Here is a 21,548-nt window from a genome sequence, read left to right as displayed (position 1 = left end):
GTGGATCGTCGTTTTGCGAGTGACGGCGGGCGGCGGCCGGAATACGGGATGAGCCTCAGGCCTCCAGGGGAAATAAAACAACACGGATCCTGTAAAAAATATGATGCCGGCAGGAGTTGTGAGAGGAAGCGGTGGTGCCAGGTGAAACTTGGCTCTGAAAACGATTTTATGCCTCAAAATACATCCAGGATTGATTTAAGTAAATTCAATTTGAAGTGTTCCAAGTATTTGAGTCATGAAGAGTTAAGAATTTCACGGTAGAAGAGGGGGTGCATTTTCTCCTAGTGGATACCCCCCTCCAACTGAGGGGGGACTGAAATCTTCTCGAGGCTGAGGCGTAGGGTTAGAGCCGGCGTAGCTTTATTTGACGTTCATATGCGCATTGTAATATGCCTACTTAGAAAAATAAATATTTCATTTCATTTCTCCCGTGGACATCGTAGAGGTTGACTATGGGATATGGGTTCAATTTTATTACGTTATGGGACTTGTGGGAGATGCTGCAATTTTAAGATTCGTATTCTTTCAACCTTTTAACTGCTAAAAACAGCACTGAAACATATGCAGTTACATGTGCTCTGTCTTTGCAAATGCAGACGTGTAATTCTGTTTGCATTTGATGATGATTATGTCCTCCCAGACGTATCCGTCGACGGCGACATCCTGACAATTTTTAATTTATTTATTATTACTTTTTATGAAACTAAATTGTTACGAGCATGAGCACGAGCGTGACTTGCAAATCCGAATTTGGTCTTGAAAGTCCGACAACACGGAGCACAGTAGAGCTGCCCAGAAGAGTTGTAAGTTAAGTTGTAGGAGGGCTTGGGCGTTGACATTTGGCGTCAAGGTCTTCAAGTCGGGTTAGCTCAAAGTTATTAAGTTCCGTATTGACAGCAGTTCGCCAGTCCGATCTCCGAGTTGCAAGCTCCTGACCTCCCACGACATTTGAACTAACAATAAGTATGTAAAGGCTCCAATGACCGGAGCCGGAATCAAACCAGCTTTTTTAACTATGTGACTTATTTTCTGACAACAGTCCAGTATATCCACCAGCCAAGCATCACAGCGCTCAGTGGATATGATTTCATAGAAATTATAAATGCCTCGCTGTCGCCTGTCTACTGAAGTCGGTGCTAGAGTCACGCGTCACCGCTCCATCACCGCTAATGTCACGCCGCGGGCAGATCACTCACGATACGACGTCTTACATTCAACTACTAAACAATTTTACACTCGCACCTCGATCTTGGAATCTTTCGCGGATTTGTCTAAGAAACGATACAAACTAAGTTAAGTTTTCTTTGATATGAGAAAAAGTTTAAAACGTACATCTTTCCCATCACGGAACAATGGTATTCCGGACCTTTGGGAGGCGTGCGCGGGGCCGAAGCCAACGCGTAGAGCCCTTTCGACACTTTAATGAAATGTAAGGGGTACACCAACGTACATAATAATATTATTATATAAAAAATAAAAATTCAGTCGAATTGAGAACCTCCTCCTTTTTTGAAGTTGGTTAAAAAAGATTGTACACGATTTATTGCGCTTATTTATTTATTATTTTATTATTTATTTATTGTTATTATCAATTACAGTATAGGACTTATAATTAAAACATATCCCTGCACAACTGCATCTAAAGTTTGTCTGCAGGTATGAGTCTCTAGTTATGTAGATTAAACTACTTATGTAGGTACTAATAATATAAAAATTATTAATTACATATTTATACACTTAAGTGACATTTACACGTTTGTAACTGTCATTTAAGTGTTTGCAAGAGGTACAGTTTTTATGCGTTTTTAATTTTTTCTTATGATTGGGTTTCGGAGAAGAAACTGTCAACTTATGTGCAGTTTTTTGGTACCGATTAAAAACTAATGGTAAATTATAGTAGTTAGATTAAAATCGAGAAATACAAATACATGTATATATAAAGTAAACAAATTCACTTGCTCAGAAATTAGCACGGTTGCCTGAACACGATATGAAAGGATTGTACGAATGTGAGTAGATTAAAAAGCGCTAAAATCCTGTATGCAACGCTTAACTCGTCCAAAGAATAATTAAAATGTCGAAACCAGTCGGAGTAATCACAAGTTTGCAAAAAACAACGCATTAACGAAATTAAACTGTTACCTAACGAAACTGGATTTGGACCAAAATTCGTGCAGTACAAAGTTTCAATAATTTTAAAAAGTGGGTGCCCAAATCCGCATATACATCGGCAGAAGAGACGGCAGGCGCTAATTAAGATCACATTACTCAAAAACTTTATAATGAAGAGCGCTCTCAACACAGTAATTAGATTTTTCTTTTGTTAAAATCCGGAGGCGTGGGCCGAGTTATTCCCTCTCGGCTACCTGAATTATTCGAGGGACTAGGGAGAACGTATTTTTTATAATTTCAGGAAAGTTTCGAGGGAACTTTTTTGATAAATCTATAATTGCGAGATGAGTTTTAGGACTTTTAGGGTATTGAATCGTGGAATTTGAAATACGGCTTTCGTAGAGGTATTTTCTTTTTGTTTCGGGTAAACATTGTGGGTGCCCGCGGGGAGTAATTCGTGCAAGAATAGTGTGACGAAGGCGACTCTAATATGTTCGCGAAGTGAAGGCCGCACAAGGGAGTTAGACTCGGCTATATTAGATTATATATTTTTAGAAGTAAATAATATCCTTTGGGAATTGCGTAGCTATCTCTTTAATGCAGATTTTTATAAAAATCCTGCATTAAATTGAAATAAAAATAATAGCGTTGTAACGAGTAATTGATTAGTACACAGAAATCGTTAAAAGTAACAATAATATATTATTTTCCAAATACGTGATTTGTTATACATGAAGATTTGAGGATCATCACGAGCCAAATTTAGACACAGTCAACAGCAATGTCAATATGGCATAATTGCTTTTGCTTTGCGCTAATATTCACAAAATAGCCTAATACATTACTGTGAGATATGAAAAATATGTTTTCAGTACAATCTCAATGAGGAACAAGGATGATACATGAATGGTAAAGGACAAAAGATATAAATTTAACATTAAATAGCTTCGATTGTCCATTATGGTGGCGCGAGTCAACGATAATGGACAATGTCTGGTCAGGGTGGCTAGCCGAATGGCACAATCGCTCACGAAACGCTCACGAAACGAAGCGCTAGTAGATATCTATCTCTATCGCGCTTGCGTATTGGCGCGACAGAGCCAGCGGCGTATCGCTTTCGTTTGGCGTCGGAGAAATGCCATTCGGCTACGGGGCCTGGTTTCATTCTTCCCCCTTTTACACGGAGTTGAGAGGTGAAATGTGTAATCACTGAAGTTGTACTGTTTCTGTTTGTTGGATATATTTTATAGAGATAATTGAGAATATGGCGTGTCAGATAAATATTAAAAAGGCTCGTCGATATCTATCTCTATCTCTCTTGCGTATTCGTGTGACAGAGCCAGACTACCTTTCGCGGCGTTTCGTTTTCGTTTCGTGTTGCAGAAATGCCATTCGGCTACGGCAGATGGCAATTGTTAACGTAGGTACCTAAGGCACTGGTCCCATCGCGAGCTAGTAAGCTATGAGCTATTGGCTATAAAAACGAACAAAAGATAAGCACTCCCGTGCGAATAAAAGAGACACGGCGATTTTGATAGCTCACCGCTGGGCGAGTAACTATAAACACAACAAACTGCACACTCTACACTTGGCCACAACAGGCAATGCGACTTACTAATTACGAGAGCAAATATAGCTCTCGAATTAACCAGTAATACGCGGTTCACCACATTAACGACTGGTGTACAGGCAGGCAATAATTACGGTCGCGCGATAAATGATAAAACATCTGGCCGTCTCTATCGCACTTACTAATAGTGCGATAGGGACGGCCTGATATTTTATCGTCTATCGCGCGACCATGCTACCCGTGCTGAAGTACCTAAAAATTAAAAAGTGTCACTATTTACGGGACAACATACACACACACATAATAATCACGGTTGTATCCCCATAAAGGGCATGGCAGAGCACATGAAACTACTCACATTACAGTACCACTCTTCACAAGTTGTCGCGCTTTGTACACATATTTAAAGTTACACACAGGTTGAACGCGATTAATTAGCATTATTTTACCTATTGTTTATAGAACTCGTGAGTTCTATAAACGATGGAGCTAGATCTTTTATTTGGGTCCAAAATTACGTTTGTGTGTTCATAAATTACATCAGCAGAGCATGTCTGATATCAAGTTATTTGAAAGTAACTACCAAATGCTGGTGATGATCAGTGTTTTGGTTTTTTTGTGTCAGGAACTCTGTTTTTGTGTCACGGAGCTGTGTATTAATTTTTAATCCATTCGGGAACAAATGATATGCTTGTCAAAATCCATAGTAACGATTTTTCGTATAAAAATACCAGAACTATTGTTATAAAGTATTAGGAACTCTAGAACTATTGTGCATGCTAATAGAACTCTAGTAAAAACTTGATCTGCTAGAGTTTGATATGCTAACTTCACAGACATCAGTGCAACCTGGTCGAAACGTTGGAAAAAAGGTAAAATAATGTTAATCGCGTTCGACCTGTGTGACTTTAAATATAAAATTGTGACATTGCAGTGACAGTTACGTGGGACATATCCCACCCACCCACGACACTCACCGAATGAAAGGGTGAGGTGAAATTCTTAAGCCGTCGCCACGCGGGCTATACATACATAAATACATAAAATGTCACTATTTAGGTGACAAACCGTTCATAATATCTTCAAAATTAGCTAGCAAAACCGATTTTTGTGTCTGGCAGTTTACCCCGGAATAGAGATGGGCCGAATATTCGGTTAATATTCGGTATTCGGCATATTCGTCAAGTTTCTTGATGTTCGTATTCGACCGAATAGTTCGGTTACATTACCGAATAAACAGGTAAACAAATAGCGTAAGTTGTTTCGTAATTCATCGGATAATGACATCCTATTTTAGCATTCTAAGGTCCTTTTCACAGAACTAGATTTAGATAGAAGAAACAAGTTCATCTATTTGTATGGCGGCCGAGCGTGTCAGATTTTGTACTGAAGTTGTTACTTGCCTGTGTTTTTAAATATGTCTCAGGCCTCTAAGTGTTCATAATTTTTGTGTTGTTGTAATTAAATATCACGTAACGAGGCATTTTTAATGTTTTTGTTGACTTCAACTTACAAAATCTGACGCACGAAAGCTGCAAGCTGCGATTAAAGACGGACAACTCAGTGGATTTCACTGAGTTCATTTGACACGCTAAGTAGATACGTTTGCTTGATCTATGGTAACCTCTGGCCAAAGAGTGTCGTGTTTCAGATGTTCCGGGGTAGGGATGGGCCCAATACGGACTTTGCCGAATACGAATATTTGGCCGAACATTCGGTTCAGTTGTTACCGAACCGAACATGCGGCCGAATATTCGGTTGCGCCATATTCTAAAACCCACGCTTAGAGTTAAAAAAAAATTAATAATTCGTAATGAGTACATTTATCTTACTAAGGCTCTTAATATTCCTATAATTTAGTGCAAAAGAAAATTTTGGTTTTTGTTTCTTGAGCTACGTTATTTTTACTTTTTCACAAAATTATTTATATTTATATTTTAACGCATCTTTTACTCCCTCTAGGTACCAAAAGGACCACAGAGTATACTCGATGGTGCAAGAGGTGACATGAGGAACACAAAAGAATTGAAGTGCACGTAGTGGCGCGATCGCAATTGGAATACCCTCTGACATTTTACTCCACTTTTGGGCTCTGCAATGAAATGTAGTACAGAAAATTTTAATGCCGCATTTGATAAAATGCTAACGCAGGTGCATTTAATATTAGTACTTCCAGTTATTTCACCATAGTCACATTGACACTTCTGTTCATATTTCTTTGGGTTGATAAGTAACACTGTTACTCAGCGTCAATATTTCCTTGTTAAATAGGCAATGAAGTGTGAAGTGTCACGGTCGGGCAACAAAATTGTCACTGTTAAATAGGCCACAGTAGATCTTGTCAAAGACATATATAACTCCGTATAGACAGATAAAGTCTTAAAAACGTACCTCAGTACCATACAGTAAAAGGTACGGTGGCCTAGATGGCCTTACACCTTTGGGGTACGCTCAGCTAGATGGCGCTAATAATATTTGACATTTTAAAACATATCAAGCTAAGAATAAGGGCCAAATTTCAAAAATGAGGTTTAAAAAGTTTTAAGCCTGTGTCAAGAGATGGCAGTCTACGCACTGTAATTACACATTTTACTTCGACAGTAACTCTCTATAATACTCCTCCTCCTTGATCCTCTTTGATCTTGTGAAGCCAAATTTACATAAAGTATATCGTTCAAGTTAATGTTCGTATAAGTAATTATTTTCGGTACTAAAATTTATCAGTGAAGATTAAAAGTACAAATAGAAGCACTGGCAATTAGAACTAATCCATATGGCGCACTAGGGACTTCGACTCGCTCGTTCAGTAGGTAAGTGATTGGAACACAACAACAGGCCATAACATTCGCATTTTTATTCACACGAAGCCCCACAAGAACGCTCGTATCCGCAAAAGTAATGACTATTCCTATTGTACGTTGTAGTTGTAAAGAACAATTCTTTATCCGCGCACGTGCTCTCAGTAAAACAATGTCACTCGACATTAAAATGAAAAAGCTAATCTGCATAAAAATAAAAAGCGGAGTACCGATGACTGAAAAAAACGGTACGCCTCTATATTTTTTCTGGCGTAATCTCTTTTATGGGTATGCAGTCGTGTTCCTTCTTTTATACTGGCTTTTTAACTAAGCGATTACATTAAAATCATAGGGTATGTGGGCTCCTGATTTATGGAGGGCACTGGCACTTAATTTTACCCTTGTTTATTGTAATGCGGCCCTTCGCTGAGCCGGGACGACAAACATCGCAGACCCGGTCCTGGACTTATCCGAATCTACAACACCCTTTAAGTACAAAGCCTTGTACTCTCAGGCTTCTGAACAAAATGGAGTAGATTATGTTATTGTAATAGTTAGGTTAGTACTATATCATGTAAGTTTATTTATTGTTAAAATGCTACTGTTAATATTTAATCAACACATGACAACAAAAGTTACTCGAAAACAAAGGTCGATGATATACCGCAGAAAGTGTTTGTTAGTGGTCAGAATAGGCTACTTGCATCCTAGTCAAATCAGCTTCTTTTTAAGAACTGTCAAAACGAATTTAAACGACTTGCTAATATGAAATTCATATGAAATCGAATTGAGTGACGTCACGGTCAACTCAGTTACTTTATATAATTTCTACCTGACTTGTTAAATATAATTTGGATTTAAAAATAACTTCTGTCGATGTCTTTCTTATAATTATCTGATGCTTTATTTCGTGATTGGTGTAAAATATTTTATTTTAACTACAGACAAATTCCCTATTTCTTATACCTACTTACAATGGCTGTAGAAGTAAAAAGGTTTTGAGACAATTTGAACAAATCTGGAAAAAAATAAGGATCAAAATATTTATCGTCTTACGCAACTCGCGTAAGTTTGCACATATACATATTTATATATCTACAGATATATGTAGGAGTTGTTTTTGCTAGAGGTATATGTTCGCTGACATGTGTTTACTGGCACAGTTGGTAGATTGAAATCCATTTTTATGAAACTCCATATCACCCAGAAATAACAACCATGACACGATATAGTCGTTCTTGTCTAAGTAGTACCTCCATAAATCAGCTGCCCGCGTTTGAGGCTTCCGTTTTCAAACTGCACAAAACCGATTGTAAGATTCATGAATAGACATGCCCGCATGCATTACACAAACGGCAGTAGTAAATTACCATGCCCATGCTTCCGGGTTAGCTATGTGAGGTTACAGCTTAATCCGGCCGCGGGCGAAATGACTTTTCTTTATTTACCTGTGAAAAACAAGGCTTTATAACATCGCAGTCTCACAAATACACATGCGCACATATGATACATTCATGCAGAGAACTAGATTTAGAATAACCAGTTCATCTATTTGTATAGGGGTCGAGTGTGTCAGATTTTGTACTGAAGTTGTTACTTGCCTGTGATTTTAAATATGTCTCAGGCCCTTGTGTGTTCATGATTTTTGTGTTGTTACAATTAAATATCACGTAACGAGGGATTTTTTGTTTTTGTTGACCAACTTATAAAAATTGACGCCAGAAAGCTGCAAAGCTGCGATTAAAGACGGACACTGGATTTTACTGAATTCATTTGACACGCTAAGCTAAGTAGATATTATCTACTTATTAAGTTTGCTTGATCTATATAACATCTGTGCATTCACGCATATATTCTCAAAAAAGTGTAGAACACATAAAACTACTCAAGTTTCAGTGCCACACTTACAGGGAGGTAAACGAAATCGTGGTATTGCAGTCACGATTTGCTAGACCATCGCCCATATCCCACCGTCAAACTTCTACGATACCCACGGCGGGAAAGGCAAAATATTATTTACTAGCTTTTGCCCGCGGCTTCGCTCATGTTAAATTCGAAAATTACAGAGTGCTCCAAAACCCATTGTGGGGAAGTTGGAGGGTTAAAAAGAGACAAAAAATACCTTATGTCACTCTACATCCCTTCAACTATCTCCACTTAAAAAAAATTGCCGTGAAAGACGGACAGTTAAACAAACAGACGCACACACTTTTTCATTTATAATATTAGAATGGATAATAAGCAGGACGGAACAGATTTGTATAAAATCAAGCTTTGCTTTAAAACGTTGCAGTTTCACAAATATTGGACAATATCATACTCGAGTATTATATCGGATTAGTTCTATTTGAGCCAGAATACTGCTGCAAATTGACCGATAAAGGCCCGTCTGTTTGCGCATCGTTGGTAAAAACTGAGCCCCCGGCATCTCAATTCGCGCGCTCAAATAGCGATCTGCCCGACTCGGCCGTCGTTCGCAGTTTTTCTACGGCTTCGATGGGCAAGCAAACGATAGCTGTCATCAAACCCGTCAGTTGGAAATAGAAAATCCCCTTGCCCAAATAAAATTATAGGTTGACATGAATTTAACACTTTACGGATTTATTCACTACTAATATTTATGAGAAAGTTTGTGTGTCTGTATAAGTAAACAACAACAACAACAAAATGACCATATTTCACGGCAAAATGGAGCGGCGAATTAACGTGATTTTTTATGTGGATATATTTGAAGGGATGAAGAGTAACATAGACTACTTTTTGCCTTTTCCTAACCTTCCATTTCCCTAAAATGGGGGGTGGAAGTCTGTATGGAACATTCCTCAATTTTCGTATTTAACGCATGGGAAGCCGCGGGAAAAAACTAGTAAGTAATTAATAGGCAATTTTTCATTAGGAATTACAGATTGAGAGTTAAAGCTTAGTATCTTTGTTAAATTATAGCTGAGGGTTTTAAAAATAAATTCCACTGATTAAGGAAGATTATGGGCGCGGAAACTTTTCAGCGATTCTCTTAAAAAGGTTTTAGAAAAAGATGTTTATATAGAAATACTTTGGGAATTTATTGGTTGCTTTTAGAAATATTACGGAGCTTTGGTCCCGGCGGGCGGTGATAGATCGCTGGGCCTGCGCATCTGGAGTTATATTCGACAGGCTTTCGTTGACGATTAAATTATTATCGTTCTATCTTGCTCCGTCGTAGGTGAAATAATAAAGAAATGATAACCGATGAAGGTTATTCTAAAAGTTTAAAAAAAATGTAACTTACTTTTTTACTCTCGACGTAAAAACGACGACGGTCTGTATGTATTGTGTGTCTGTCTGTGACATCGGAGCTTCCGAAGGATGAACCGATTTAGACTTACTCGTAGTTTTTTTTTGTTTGAAAGCTGAATTAGTCGGGTGTGTTGTTGTGTTTGATGGAAGTCGGTCCACTGAGTCGGGGTTTTTACTAAATTTAAATTTTGTGGTTACGATATAATAGTACATTACGATACAATTGCGTAAAAAAGGAAGTTCTAAACGAGTGGCGATAGAGTGGAGTCGAGAAGTGGTTCATTATATCAGCCAGGTCGAAACTTCGGAGGGTCATCTGTACTGAAAAACGTCGTACGATACATGTGCGAAAAGGAAATTCGTAACTCGTGTCCATTTAAAACACTCCCTTCGGTCGTGTTTTAATTTATCGCCACTCGTTTCGAACTTCCTTTTTTACGCACTTGTATCGTAATGTACTATTTCAGTTTTTTTACGCACTAGTGCGAGAAGTGGTTCATTATATGCCAGGTCGAAACTTCGGAGGGCCATCTGTACTGAAAAACGTCGTACGATACACGTGCGAAAAGGAAATTCGTAACTCGTGTCGATTTAATCGCCACTCGTTTCGAACTTCCTCTTTTACGCACTTGTATCGTAAATATTCTTACTCGTATCATTAATTCTAACGGAATTCGAGAGCGGGACTGTAGATTAATTTTATGATTACACTTTTTCAATTCACCGTGTGGCCCCACAAAGAAATTATAAATGCATTAGCCATCGCCGTACGTTTTACGATGCCTTAAAAAAGCTTAGAACAGGCACTATAAAAGCATCCCGGAATTGTCGACGCAATATTCGCTCTCACACGACCCGGGGCAGGATAACGGATTATTGTTATTGGCTATTGTGGACTCCGGTCCGAAAAGGATCGAATCTAGTTTTAGATTCGTAGAGGATGAATAAACGTGAATTTCTGTTTTATTAACCCCCGACGCAAAAACGACGGGGTGTTATAATTATGACGGTTTGTCTGTCTGTCTGTCTGTTTGTCTGTCTGTCTGTGTGTGTGTCTGTCTGTGGCATCGTAGCTCTCGAACGGATGAACCGATTTAGATTTAGTTTTTTTTGTATAAAAGCTGAGTTAATAGGGAGTGTTCTTAGCCATGTTTCATGAAAATCGGTCTACTATGTCGCGGTCGGGGGTTTTTCAAAATTTTAATTTTATGGTTAGGTTATCTGATAAGTGTTGATGAAAACTGACAACTAGAATTCAGTATTAAGCTACTACTACTAGCCTAAAGTTAGAGATCTTAAAAAAATCTAGTATTTATCTCTCGAAAACTCGAATCGGGGATCTGGCAGACCCCGTCAGCGACGGCGGAACGAACTGGACTCCTTTTTGATGGAATGTCCAGACACGGCTTTGAATAGAGATAAGTGGAAAGATTGGGGGGAGGCCTTTGCCCAGCAGTAGGACACGACAGGCTCCAAATAATAATAATTTATAGAGTTTTTATGTAAATTAAAGTTGGATACTGTACTTAAAAAAGAATCATTAATATATTATTAACATGCGATATTTCTACGTATGTAAGACCGATTGGTCAAGCAAAATCTCGACGCTTTTCATCATAGTATATAATATACTAATATAATGTACAACTTACATAATACAATAAAGACATGGAGTTAATGTACAACAGAGCGAATTATGATCAGATGATGAACTTCAGACGTGTGTAACTCTGTGAATCAACGAAGCAACCTGATTGAATTGGAGTTTGTGCAATTATTTCAAAGAGTATTACTTTCCTGTTGAAACATTCTACGAAAAAATGCTTGCACCAAAATATGAGTTTTGAAGAAAAACTTTTAGACATAGGTATAAATTGTGGTTATCATCACATATTTTCGTATTTTAAAAGCAATGGAAACACTTTATCCACATTCCTAATCATTTACATATTTATTAGTCAAATATGGAACTGTACAATACAGTAGCTCTTAAATGTATAAAAAAAATATGACTATGCTTCGCCACGACATACAAATACATAAGAGGTACATCTAGGGGTAGATGGCCTTTCTCTACCTGAATTCAATATCATCCCAGCATTTAACAATAAACAATAACCACAGTTCAAACCTTCACGCATCGCTGTCAATGCTTGTTAGCTTAACAAGCCTTACATTGTGAACCCCGCCCGAGCTTTGTGTGCCCTGACAATGTGACTGTCGTCACCAATAAGTTTCGACATGTCGCATTGTCGCGCTCGGTGACAAGTTTGTCACGTTTAAATCAATGGCTGGAACGGGATGTGTTATGGTTTTTGATGGATACTTTCGATTTGTTAGGTATTTGTACTTTGATTCATCTGCAAATATTCATAAAATTATTAGTTTATTATGTGAGATTTTTCCATCAAGAGGACTTGTATGTCGATAATAATATATCTTGGGAATATAGTGTTGTGTTCCTACCGGTCAGTAAGGCTGTCAAAGCTCAACGAGGGTGCGGTGTGCTGGTGACGGAAGGACTTACGTTCGGAACTAATTTGTTCCGTCTATTGTCTTTTGAGTAGTCGGGAACCCGAATCCTCCTTAAAACTTGTACACTCCTTTATGCTGTGTACTTAACACACTTAACACAGCTAACGTTTTTAATGGATTGGCAACGCGCATGTGACACACCTTGAGTTGCAGGCGTCCATGGGTTACGGTGATCGCTTTCCATCAGGCGGACCGTATGCTTGTTTGCCACCGACGTAGTATAAAAAATAACAGTTCACAAAATTTTTAAGAGATGTGAGTTTTTATTGAGACAACCATCAAACTGTAACCCGCTTTCAAATTATTAAGGCTGCTTTCAAAAAAAACGTCAAAAGAATGTAAAATTGATAGTTTTAGTCGGTGAAATACTACACTTTCCGTTATCCAATAGATTTATTTAATTCAAGTTCCAGTTAGAGCATATTATTATCTCGATTTTTATAAGACTGGATTTTTGAAAACTAACTCACTAAATTAATTATGAATTTTTCTCTAATGCACGTTTAGAAAAACGCACGTATAGAGCTGAATCAGTCGATCTTATTTGTAAAATTTGGACAATTTTGAATATTAAAACAGGTAAATTTATAATTCGTATATCCTGTACCACAATCATTTCAGACTAGATTTTTATTTTAAGTTTTTGAAAAAGAGTAAACTAGCCTAAGGCGAATTCAATTTTTTTCAGAAATTACCTATAATTAAGTGACAATTTCTTTGAAAATCTACATCACATAGAAGTAGGTTTTGTACTAAATTAATCTGCAAAGTTTACTTAAATTGCTGTTATGCCTTAGTGATTATAAATTGCTATTATTGATTTTTGCCAATTTTTTGAAAACGAGCCTTCACCGGTACAATTATTACCACTTTTGGACATTTTCTCATATTTTGTTAGACCAAGTAGAAAAAGTCCTATAATGTGATATATATTTATAAACTACTCGCAAAGCCCTTTAATTTGATACCACACACGGTATGATCGAGCGCTCGGTTGCGATTTCACTATTTTTAACACGAAAGCTCTCTTAAAACATATTTACGTAACGCTTCTCCGATAAGTGCATCGGTTTTTTTACTTCCTTCGCAAGCTGTTCGGTCACAGTTAACCAAAATATATTTTTTCACTTCACTCTTCGTCCCACCTAAAAACTATTGTAAAACTAACTTGAACCAGGGATAATGTTTTCAATTTACACGATATAAAATGCTATTAAAACTGAAGAAACTGCGTGTTCACTAATGACATTAAATGTTATAAATGCATAAATTTGGTCATTGTACTATTAAAATTTTGATAGATGGCAATTAAACATCATATTAACCAACAGTTGTTGATCATTTCTCAGCTTCTACACAAAAGTACATTATTAATATTGCCATCTGAATAACACAACGAAAGTACTCCGTTTCGCCTGTAATTCCTTTGGGGTAAAATCAAATATGAAACAAATGAGCGACGTGCGGTTGCGGCTGCCGCTGACAAATATTTCAGCTGCAGAGTATCCCGGCTTCATTTGTTTTTGGTTGCGAGGCTTCGCCTGCGAACACGCGAACTTTTTGTTTCGAGTTCCGTGGTGCTGACCGTTTTGGGTGAATTTTTTGGATTTTGTATCACTTTCGAACGAATAAAGACGTGGGAAATATTACTCGTATTATTAATGTATTAAAATTGTCTAATCAAAATATTAGTAGTAGTAGTAAACACTTTATTGCAGAGAACAAATTGCAAGAACGTTTTATGTTGAAATTTTATTAGTTTTTAACATACTAAAAGGAAGAATTAAGGCAAGAAGGCAAAGGGGGAGACCAAAGAGCGCATATATGACCCAAATACAGGAAAAAAAACAACGTTGTGTCGTATCAAGAAGTCAAAAGGAAGGCAGAAGACCGGCACTCATGGAAGTTGCTCCACCGACAAGAGTACTCTTAACTGATGGATCCATCGATACCACCGACTCTTAACTGATGGATCATGATGATTTTTTTAAAACCACGTCTGTGGCAAACAGGTATACGGCCCGCCTGATGGAAAGCGGTCACCGTAACCAGCCACCGTTGCCTGCAACTCAGGTGTCACATGCGCTTTGCCGACCCATTAGAAACTTGTACACTTCTTTTTTGTAGAACCCCATACTGTAGTTCATCGGGAATACCTCGACAGGGAGCTCATTCCACAGCCGGAGCGTTCAATATGTAAAATCGCCAATTGTTTAGTGTTTATGTCACTCGATTTCTCTTGTGTAGTTGAAGTGGCAATGGGCTGGCCACATAATTATGTCGCAGAACCGATAACAGCAGCAAACGTGTTCTGGAGTGGAGACCGCGTCTTGGTAAACGTAGTGTGGGACACCCTCTGGCTAGATGGCGGGATGATTTGCATAGGGGGGCTGGCGGAAACTGGATGCATAAAGCAGCAGACCGGGCTCTGTGGCGTACCTTGGGGGAATGCCCAGCAGTGGACTGCAGCGGGCTGATGATGATGATGATTCTCTTGTGTAGGAAATTATGGCACCGTTCAGCTATTAATTTCATCCTTTGTCCACAGTTTCGACGTGCGAGGCAAGCCCCTCTCCGAAGCGCGTCACTGGTCCGCGCCCGAAGTTTTCGGACCGCGCGCACACTTCGCCACCTCGCCGCCCCCGGCAGCTCTCCTCGTGCGAGATGTTAAGAGAAGAGACGAAGGCGTGTACCGGTGTCGAGTGGATTTTAGAAACACTCAGACTACCAGCTTCAGATACAACCTCACTGTTGTCGGTAAGTCTACTCTTAATGGTCAGGTTATGCTTGTCAAGACATAAGTACTCTCTCAGGACCGGGATAAGTGGAGTACACGAAGGGAGGCCTATGCTCAGCAGTGGGCTATCAATGGCTGAAACTATGATGATGATGATGAAGTACTCTCTCATATGAATAGCGATATGAGTATGAAAAGATAGGCATTAAGGGTTAAACTAAAAAAATCGTCACTGGTCCGCGCCCGAAGTTTTGTCGTGTTTGCCCGAATGTTGAAAGAAGAGATGAGGTGTACCGGTGTCGAGTGAATTTTAGGAACACTTAGACTACCAGCTTTAGATACAACCTCACTGTTGTTGGTAAGTTTACTGTTAATAGTTATGCTTGTCAAGAGATAGGTACCTACTCTCTCATATGTCATTGGGCCATGATATGAGTGTGAATAATGCACAATGGTCGCGCACCGTGCGGTTTCAGAAGAATTTCCTCCCGAGGTATTTCCGATGAACTACAGTATGGGGCTCTTCTGCGTTTCTAATGGGTCGCCAACGCGCATGTGTCACCTTTTGAGTTGCAGGCGTCCATAGGTGACGGTGACCCCTTTCCACCTGGCCAACCGTATACCTGTTTGCCACCGACATGGTATAAAAAAAGGTTTCAACCAAAAGCAGAAGGCTCGCTGGTAGCACACTATTGTGTTTTATATAAGTAGAAATCATCACAGTTCCTATGATATTTGTTTAAGTAGGCAAGCATCAAACGAAGTATAATTATTTATTTATTGTATTTAAAAGTGTTAAATTATTCACGGTTAGTTTAATTTATTTTTATTGGTCTATAAATAAACACAAAACATAAATTCTTATAAAAAATATGTCACTTGATCGGGACCATTGATATTCACACATATCGAAGGAGAAAAGCTGTAATATATCATACACAGAGAAAAGAATCTATTTTGCACAAATTCACCCACGTAATTGGTAGAAACTAGAGACCAGAACTTTATCCACGTCTCTGTCGGATCATATGAACGATATTCACCATTGTATCTGATAAATAGGGTCGCCCTACCGCACCCTTGTACAGTCAACCAATTTTAATCCCGGGCCACTAATACACCGTGTCTTTTTTTTGTTTTCCGTTAAATTCGACACGCAGTTAAATTCATCATCAGGAACCACTGTATATCTCTGTATATCTCTTGTGTTTTCTTATTTAATTTTTAAAATCCTGCACCAAACTAAGCTTTCTGTTTAGCCCAATGGTTGACTGGTAGAGAATGCCTCAAGGCGTTAAGTCCGCCATTTGTACTCTTTTTTTTGTAAATTTGTGCAATAAAGTTTAAATAAATGAATTTATCGCTTTTTGTTAAATTAAAAAAAATGATTGCAATGCATAGAAAACATGTATTACAGCATGTATTTGTTTGATACTGGCATTATGGTGAAAACATATCCTAGAAGGCTCAAATCAATTAACGCGATCGTAAAACAGGCCTAGCGAACGGAATGCAGTTCCCGCGAGATACGTCTTGGAGTAATGGCTGCCACAAATCGACTTGCTCGTGTGTCGCTTCCCGTGTCGGCTTTCTTGGCGAACTATATCGGAACTAATGAGTTTTGGGAATCGGTTAATGAACAGCTTAATGAGTATTAAGAGCCTTGGTGATGAAATGAAATTTAAACAGTTTATTTATTTAGTCGTATGGCATAAATTGGAGTTTTTTGTTGCTTTACAAGTTAATATCTAAGTTCTTCACCCAGTTGGCTGCGTATTTACTTTGTTTATGTAAGTCCAGAGGATCTCCTGCGTATTTTCTTTTCGGACATTCATGGATGATGTGGTTAATGGACTGTACGAAACGACTATTTAAACAGTTGTGCTTCAACAAGAGTGCCAGTTTTCGTGATTTTTTTTTTGCTTTTTGCCAAGAATGTGGCACTGAAACTTAGTACTTAGTTCATGTGCTCTGCCTACCCCTTTATGGGATACAGGCGTGATTATATGTATGCATGTATGTATTTTGCTTGTATGTATTTTTTTAGATAGACAAACTTATATAAAACATTAATGATACCAAAGCCGTTAAGATGGCATTTTATCGCTGTACTTACGTTGTAACTTATTATTAATCTGTGGCTTTACCTATCGCAATTCTGGCGGTTTAGCACAACTTGCGTTGTCGCGCGCGAGTCCACACATCAAACGCAACTTCACATATGGACTCGCGTCGCGTATACAAGTTGTACTAGACCACTTGATATGTTCAGCGCGGAAGTTACCAGCTCTTCGGACACCAGTTAGGGTCTCCTCAAACCTATCGACGCGGAATTGGCTCTAGCCGACTAAAAATCGCACGTTAGTATGAAAACGCTTACACGTCGGAAAGTGAACTCATACTCATACTAACGAGCGACATTTGGTCGGCGAAAGCGAATAGGTTTGGGGAGACCCTTACTCAACCATTTCTTTTTGACTTTTTGTTAGATTTGTGTCGATTACAGAAACAGTTCTAAATTCAGAGAGGAATTAGACTGACTTAGCTTAATAAGCAAACTACTTGGTAACAATTTATAAAACCGTTTATTTATATGTCTAATAGGCTACTTGACACTTTTTTAAAGTCTATTTTATATTATTTATTACTGTCCAAGTAACCGAAAAAAATACTACCATATTTTATTACGACTTGAAAACCACAAAAAACATTTATAAAGTTTACTTTAACTTAATTAGGCAAAAGCATCATTAGCCATGTTAATCTATAGATTCTCTGCGCATGACGTAAATCGAATTGAACTCAAAAAAAAAAAAACTGACATTTAAGTTATGAGGCATAAAGTTCATCATGTCAGTGATTGACTCGACATTAAGTTGAGTTAGGTTCTATGACGTCACTACAGCGTTTTCGGTGGCCAAAGTTAAAAAAAAATATTACACACATTTTTAATCGAAAATACGTAGTCACCATACACTTTTAATATCCAAAATCTAAAAAAATTGGTTTTTTATGTCAAATATTACAGGAAACAATCATTTCTTGTGCCAAATTCAATAAGAGTGTAGCCTATTGTTAGGGAGTGTACAGCGCGTGTAATAGTATGGTTTAATAACTATAATGGCCATTCTATATAATCCGAGCGTAATTGTAGTACTTACATGATTAAGCCTGTTAATAATAGATTGTCGGGTACTTTGAACATTTCCAACAACAGGCATTAACAATACAACATACACAAAGTTACACGTGTTTCGGATAATAATAACTATTGTTGCTACTCTGGTTTCCTCAAAGGTTACTCAGACACCGCACTGAACCGTTGACAAAAAGCGCGTGGTCACCAGACATATGACAAATTTGATTGCCGTTCTTTACAACCAAATTTTATAATAGGGATGACGAATGAAGAAAAATGGCATTCAGTTTAGTCCGCCAGATAGATCGTCCAATAATACTGAATCATACGTATTTTTTTGCTTTTTCTAATTAGTGAAAAAATACAAAGATACAGAGCATCAAAGTTCCGGAGTGGGGGCTTGTGACGTCAGTAAAGTTCTAAGTAAAAATTGTACCTAGGCGTGACGTCACGCGAAACTTAAACTCACTGTACCGTCGTCATTATTCGTTTACGAGAAAAAATAAAAAATACGTGTCTAAAATTATTTGATAATCTAACTGACGGACTAATTAGTTTTTTTTAGTCGTCTCGCCTATACCATATTCCTAAAACATCGCAATGCCAAAACGAACGAAGATTAGTCTCATAATTTCTGAAACTTGAAATGATTTAAACCTACTTCTCAAATTACCGTATTCCCAAAAGGTCTAAAAGTCAAATTAATTTAAAACCAAAACTTCACTTTCTCAAAATGCCTAAAAGGCAGTAGGTATCAACGGTAACGTTGCAAGACCAAAAATTAAATTTAGGACTCTTTTTTTACCTAGTAGGATCGAAAGGGCTCGTGATTCTGAGTAGGAAAAACATTAAATTTACCTTAATTGGAAAGAAAAGGTTTTGAATCTTTTTTCGCGAAAATGCCCACAAGTGACAAAAATCGTCCATGACACAGCGGCTGGTTATGAACGTTGACATGACTGGATTGAGCGATTGCGTTCCCATACTAAATACATTTTTACGGAAATTCGTATGTGTAGTGAATGTTGGTCTTATGGTTTGAATGTTCCGTTTAGTAATAGTTGAGGTGATCTGTGGGTAGTGTGGGTTTCCTTAATGCCAATCCTTACCGAGCTGAATGATATTCAAAGGGACTTCAATACGAGTTTAGGTAGGAATTTACTTCCCGTCTATGAATAGACATATTCTATTTGCTAAAGTAGAATTATACAAAAACTTTATACATGAAGTAGTCCGGCTCTAACATCGGCATGAGACGTGGGGTGACTTCTGAAATATTCCTGTGTTGGTGTAATAGGGGCACTATGGTGTTTAGTGGACCGTAGACTGTGTGCCCTAAATTCAGTGAACAGACTTTCTATACGTATTACCTACACATTTGAGGTTTTAGAAGATAACGGACATGTACACTGCAGATATCAAAGATAAAACAGCAAAGAACCAGTCAATCAGCTCTGATTTTCCTTTCCGTTCTAAAAGTTGTAACCATTGCAATCCTTTCAAAGTAGGTACTGCCAATAGGATTTTTTAAATACTCCATTAAAAAACGAATTATAAAATGTATTGTAGGTGAAAACCGGCTGTAAACCCAATTGGAAAGTTCACTTTATTTTGGTTAAAAATCATCATTGTAATACATCCATATTTATCGCCCACTGGCTAAGAAAATTTCTACGAGCACGCCACTTATCCCAGTCCTGAGCCAATCTCATCCACATAAACGAAAAAAGCACTCCTTATAAATTCAGGTTATCCTAAATGGGCAAAACGTCGACATTATTACAAAGGAACCAAATAAAGTGGAAGAATATGAACACAAGTGTGTAATAAAATGTTTTCCCGAACTAACATTCACTGGAATTGCCCATCAACATGACGAAGCGCCTCGTTGTTTGTTTTCTATTTAAGACTCCATAGAATCTGATAGAAAAAAGCGCTGGTAGCCTAGCGGTAAGAGCGTGCGGTTTTCGATCCGGAGGTCGCGGGTTCCCCCGGCTCGTATCAATGAGTTTTTCGGAATTTATGTGCGAAATGTCATTTGATATTTTCCAGTCGCTTTTCGGTGAAGGAAAACATCGTGAGGAAACCGGACTAATTCCAATAAGGCCTAGTTACCCTTCGGGTTGGAAGGTCAGATGGCAGTCGCTTTCGTAAAACTAGTGCCTATTACGCCTATCTTTGGGATTAGTTGTCAAAGCGGACCCCAGGTTTCCATGAGCCGTGGCAAATGCCGGGATAACGCAAGGAGGATGATGATGAGAATCCGGTGGATTCCTAGTTCATTGGACGACGATGTCACAAACATGTTTTGGAGAAGATCCCGGTAATGCTTTTTTGCAAGCATTTGATGCAAAGTGACTTTTTTTTAAATTATTATTATAAATGGGCTTACTCTTGACCACAGACTAGCCAGAGGCAAAGACGCGCCTTTTTGACGTTTTGTCGAGCGGTTCAGTACTTGAACAAATCAGTGAAATTAATGTAGGAATACGACTAGGGAACAAATCAAATTATTTTATTGAATATTTTTGATTTGTTATTTTTTCAAGTAGTCACACCGTGCCGTTTTTTCTTTCGTGTATGATACTCGTATCTGTTTCAATTTATAATGTAGGAACAGTTAATCAATTTAATTTCTCTCAATAAAATCTCTTCTGAAATGTAGGCACCAATTTAAAAAAAGAGAAAAAGGTACTTACGACGAAAGATATGACCGAGCAAGCTTTAAATGAAATGAAATTGCAATTTACTTTACAATTTGACTTAAAAGACTCCTCAGCTTTCATATACACATTTTAGAAAATGGAATGCAGGAAAGAATATATAAATTATTGTAAATAAATAAATTAATAGTTTAAAAACACTATAAAACACGCTTTTATAAATGCACGTAAAAGCCAAAAATAAATTATGGATCGTTCAAGTTGTCTCTATTTGTGAGCTGAAGTTTAAAAACTATGTGCTTTTAATTATAATATTTGATTGTAAAAGCGTGGGGCGCTGGAACAGGAAAGACTTTCTTGTAAACAAATACTAATCCGAACTTCCTGGCGAATGAAGTTGCATAAGAACATAACGTTTACATATGCCGCCTAAGAGTTACCAAAGAGAACCAAAGATATCTCGTCCACGAACAATAACCTGCCTCCTGTCACTGTAGACACTTTCCCCTTTTGTACTTTGATTACCGGAAAAAAGCGGCGTTCTAAGTGTCGGTGGCTGTCGACTCTCCTCGCTACTAGCGCATATTTTGTCTGAGTTCGACAAACTGGTACCTACTTTGAACACTGACTTTTAATTGATTTGACTGTTTAATGTAGAACCTACTAGTCATGCTGCAACTGCAGTTAGCGCGTCAATCTGTGTAACCTCCTTCCCGTA

The 21,548-nt window shown here is 38.0% G+C and overlaps 1 protein-coding gene across 1 annotated transcript in view; it reads left to right on the top strand.

Moving 5' to 3' along the window:
- LOC125226809 (nephrin) overlaps window positions 1-21,548 on the top strand; it is a 790,592-nt gene that overhangs the window by 439,980 nt on the left and 329,064 nt on the right. Inside the window, exon 3 of the mRNA XM_048130914.1 lies at window positions 14,840-15,048. Within this exon, the coding sequence (XP_047986871.1) occupies window positions 14,840-15,048 (209 nt within the window). The remainder of the gene's footprint in view (window positions 1-14,839; window positions 15,049-21,548) is intronic.

Source organism: Leguminivora glycinivorella, chromosome 6 (assembly GCF_023078275.1).
Source record: "Leguminivora glycinivorella isolate SPB_JAAS2020 chromosome 6, LegGlyc_1.1, whole genome shotgun sequence".
In the NCBI taxonomy this organism is placed as follows: domain Eukaryota; kingdom Metazoa; phylum Arthropoda; class Insecta; order Lepidoptera; family Tortricidae; genus Leguminivora; species Leguminivora glycinivorella.
The sequence above is the reverse complement of the archived record's forward strand: the minus strand, read 5'-3'. Positions and strand labels throughout refer to the sequence as shown.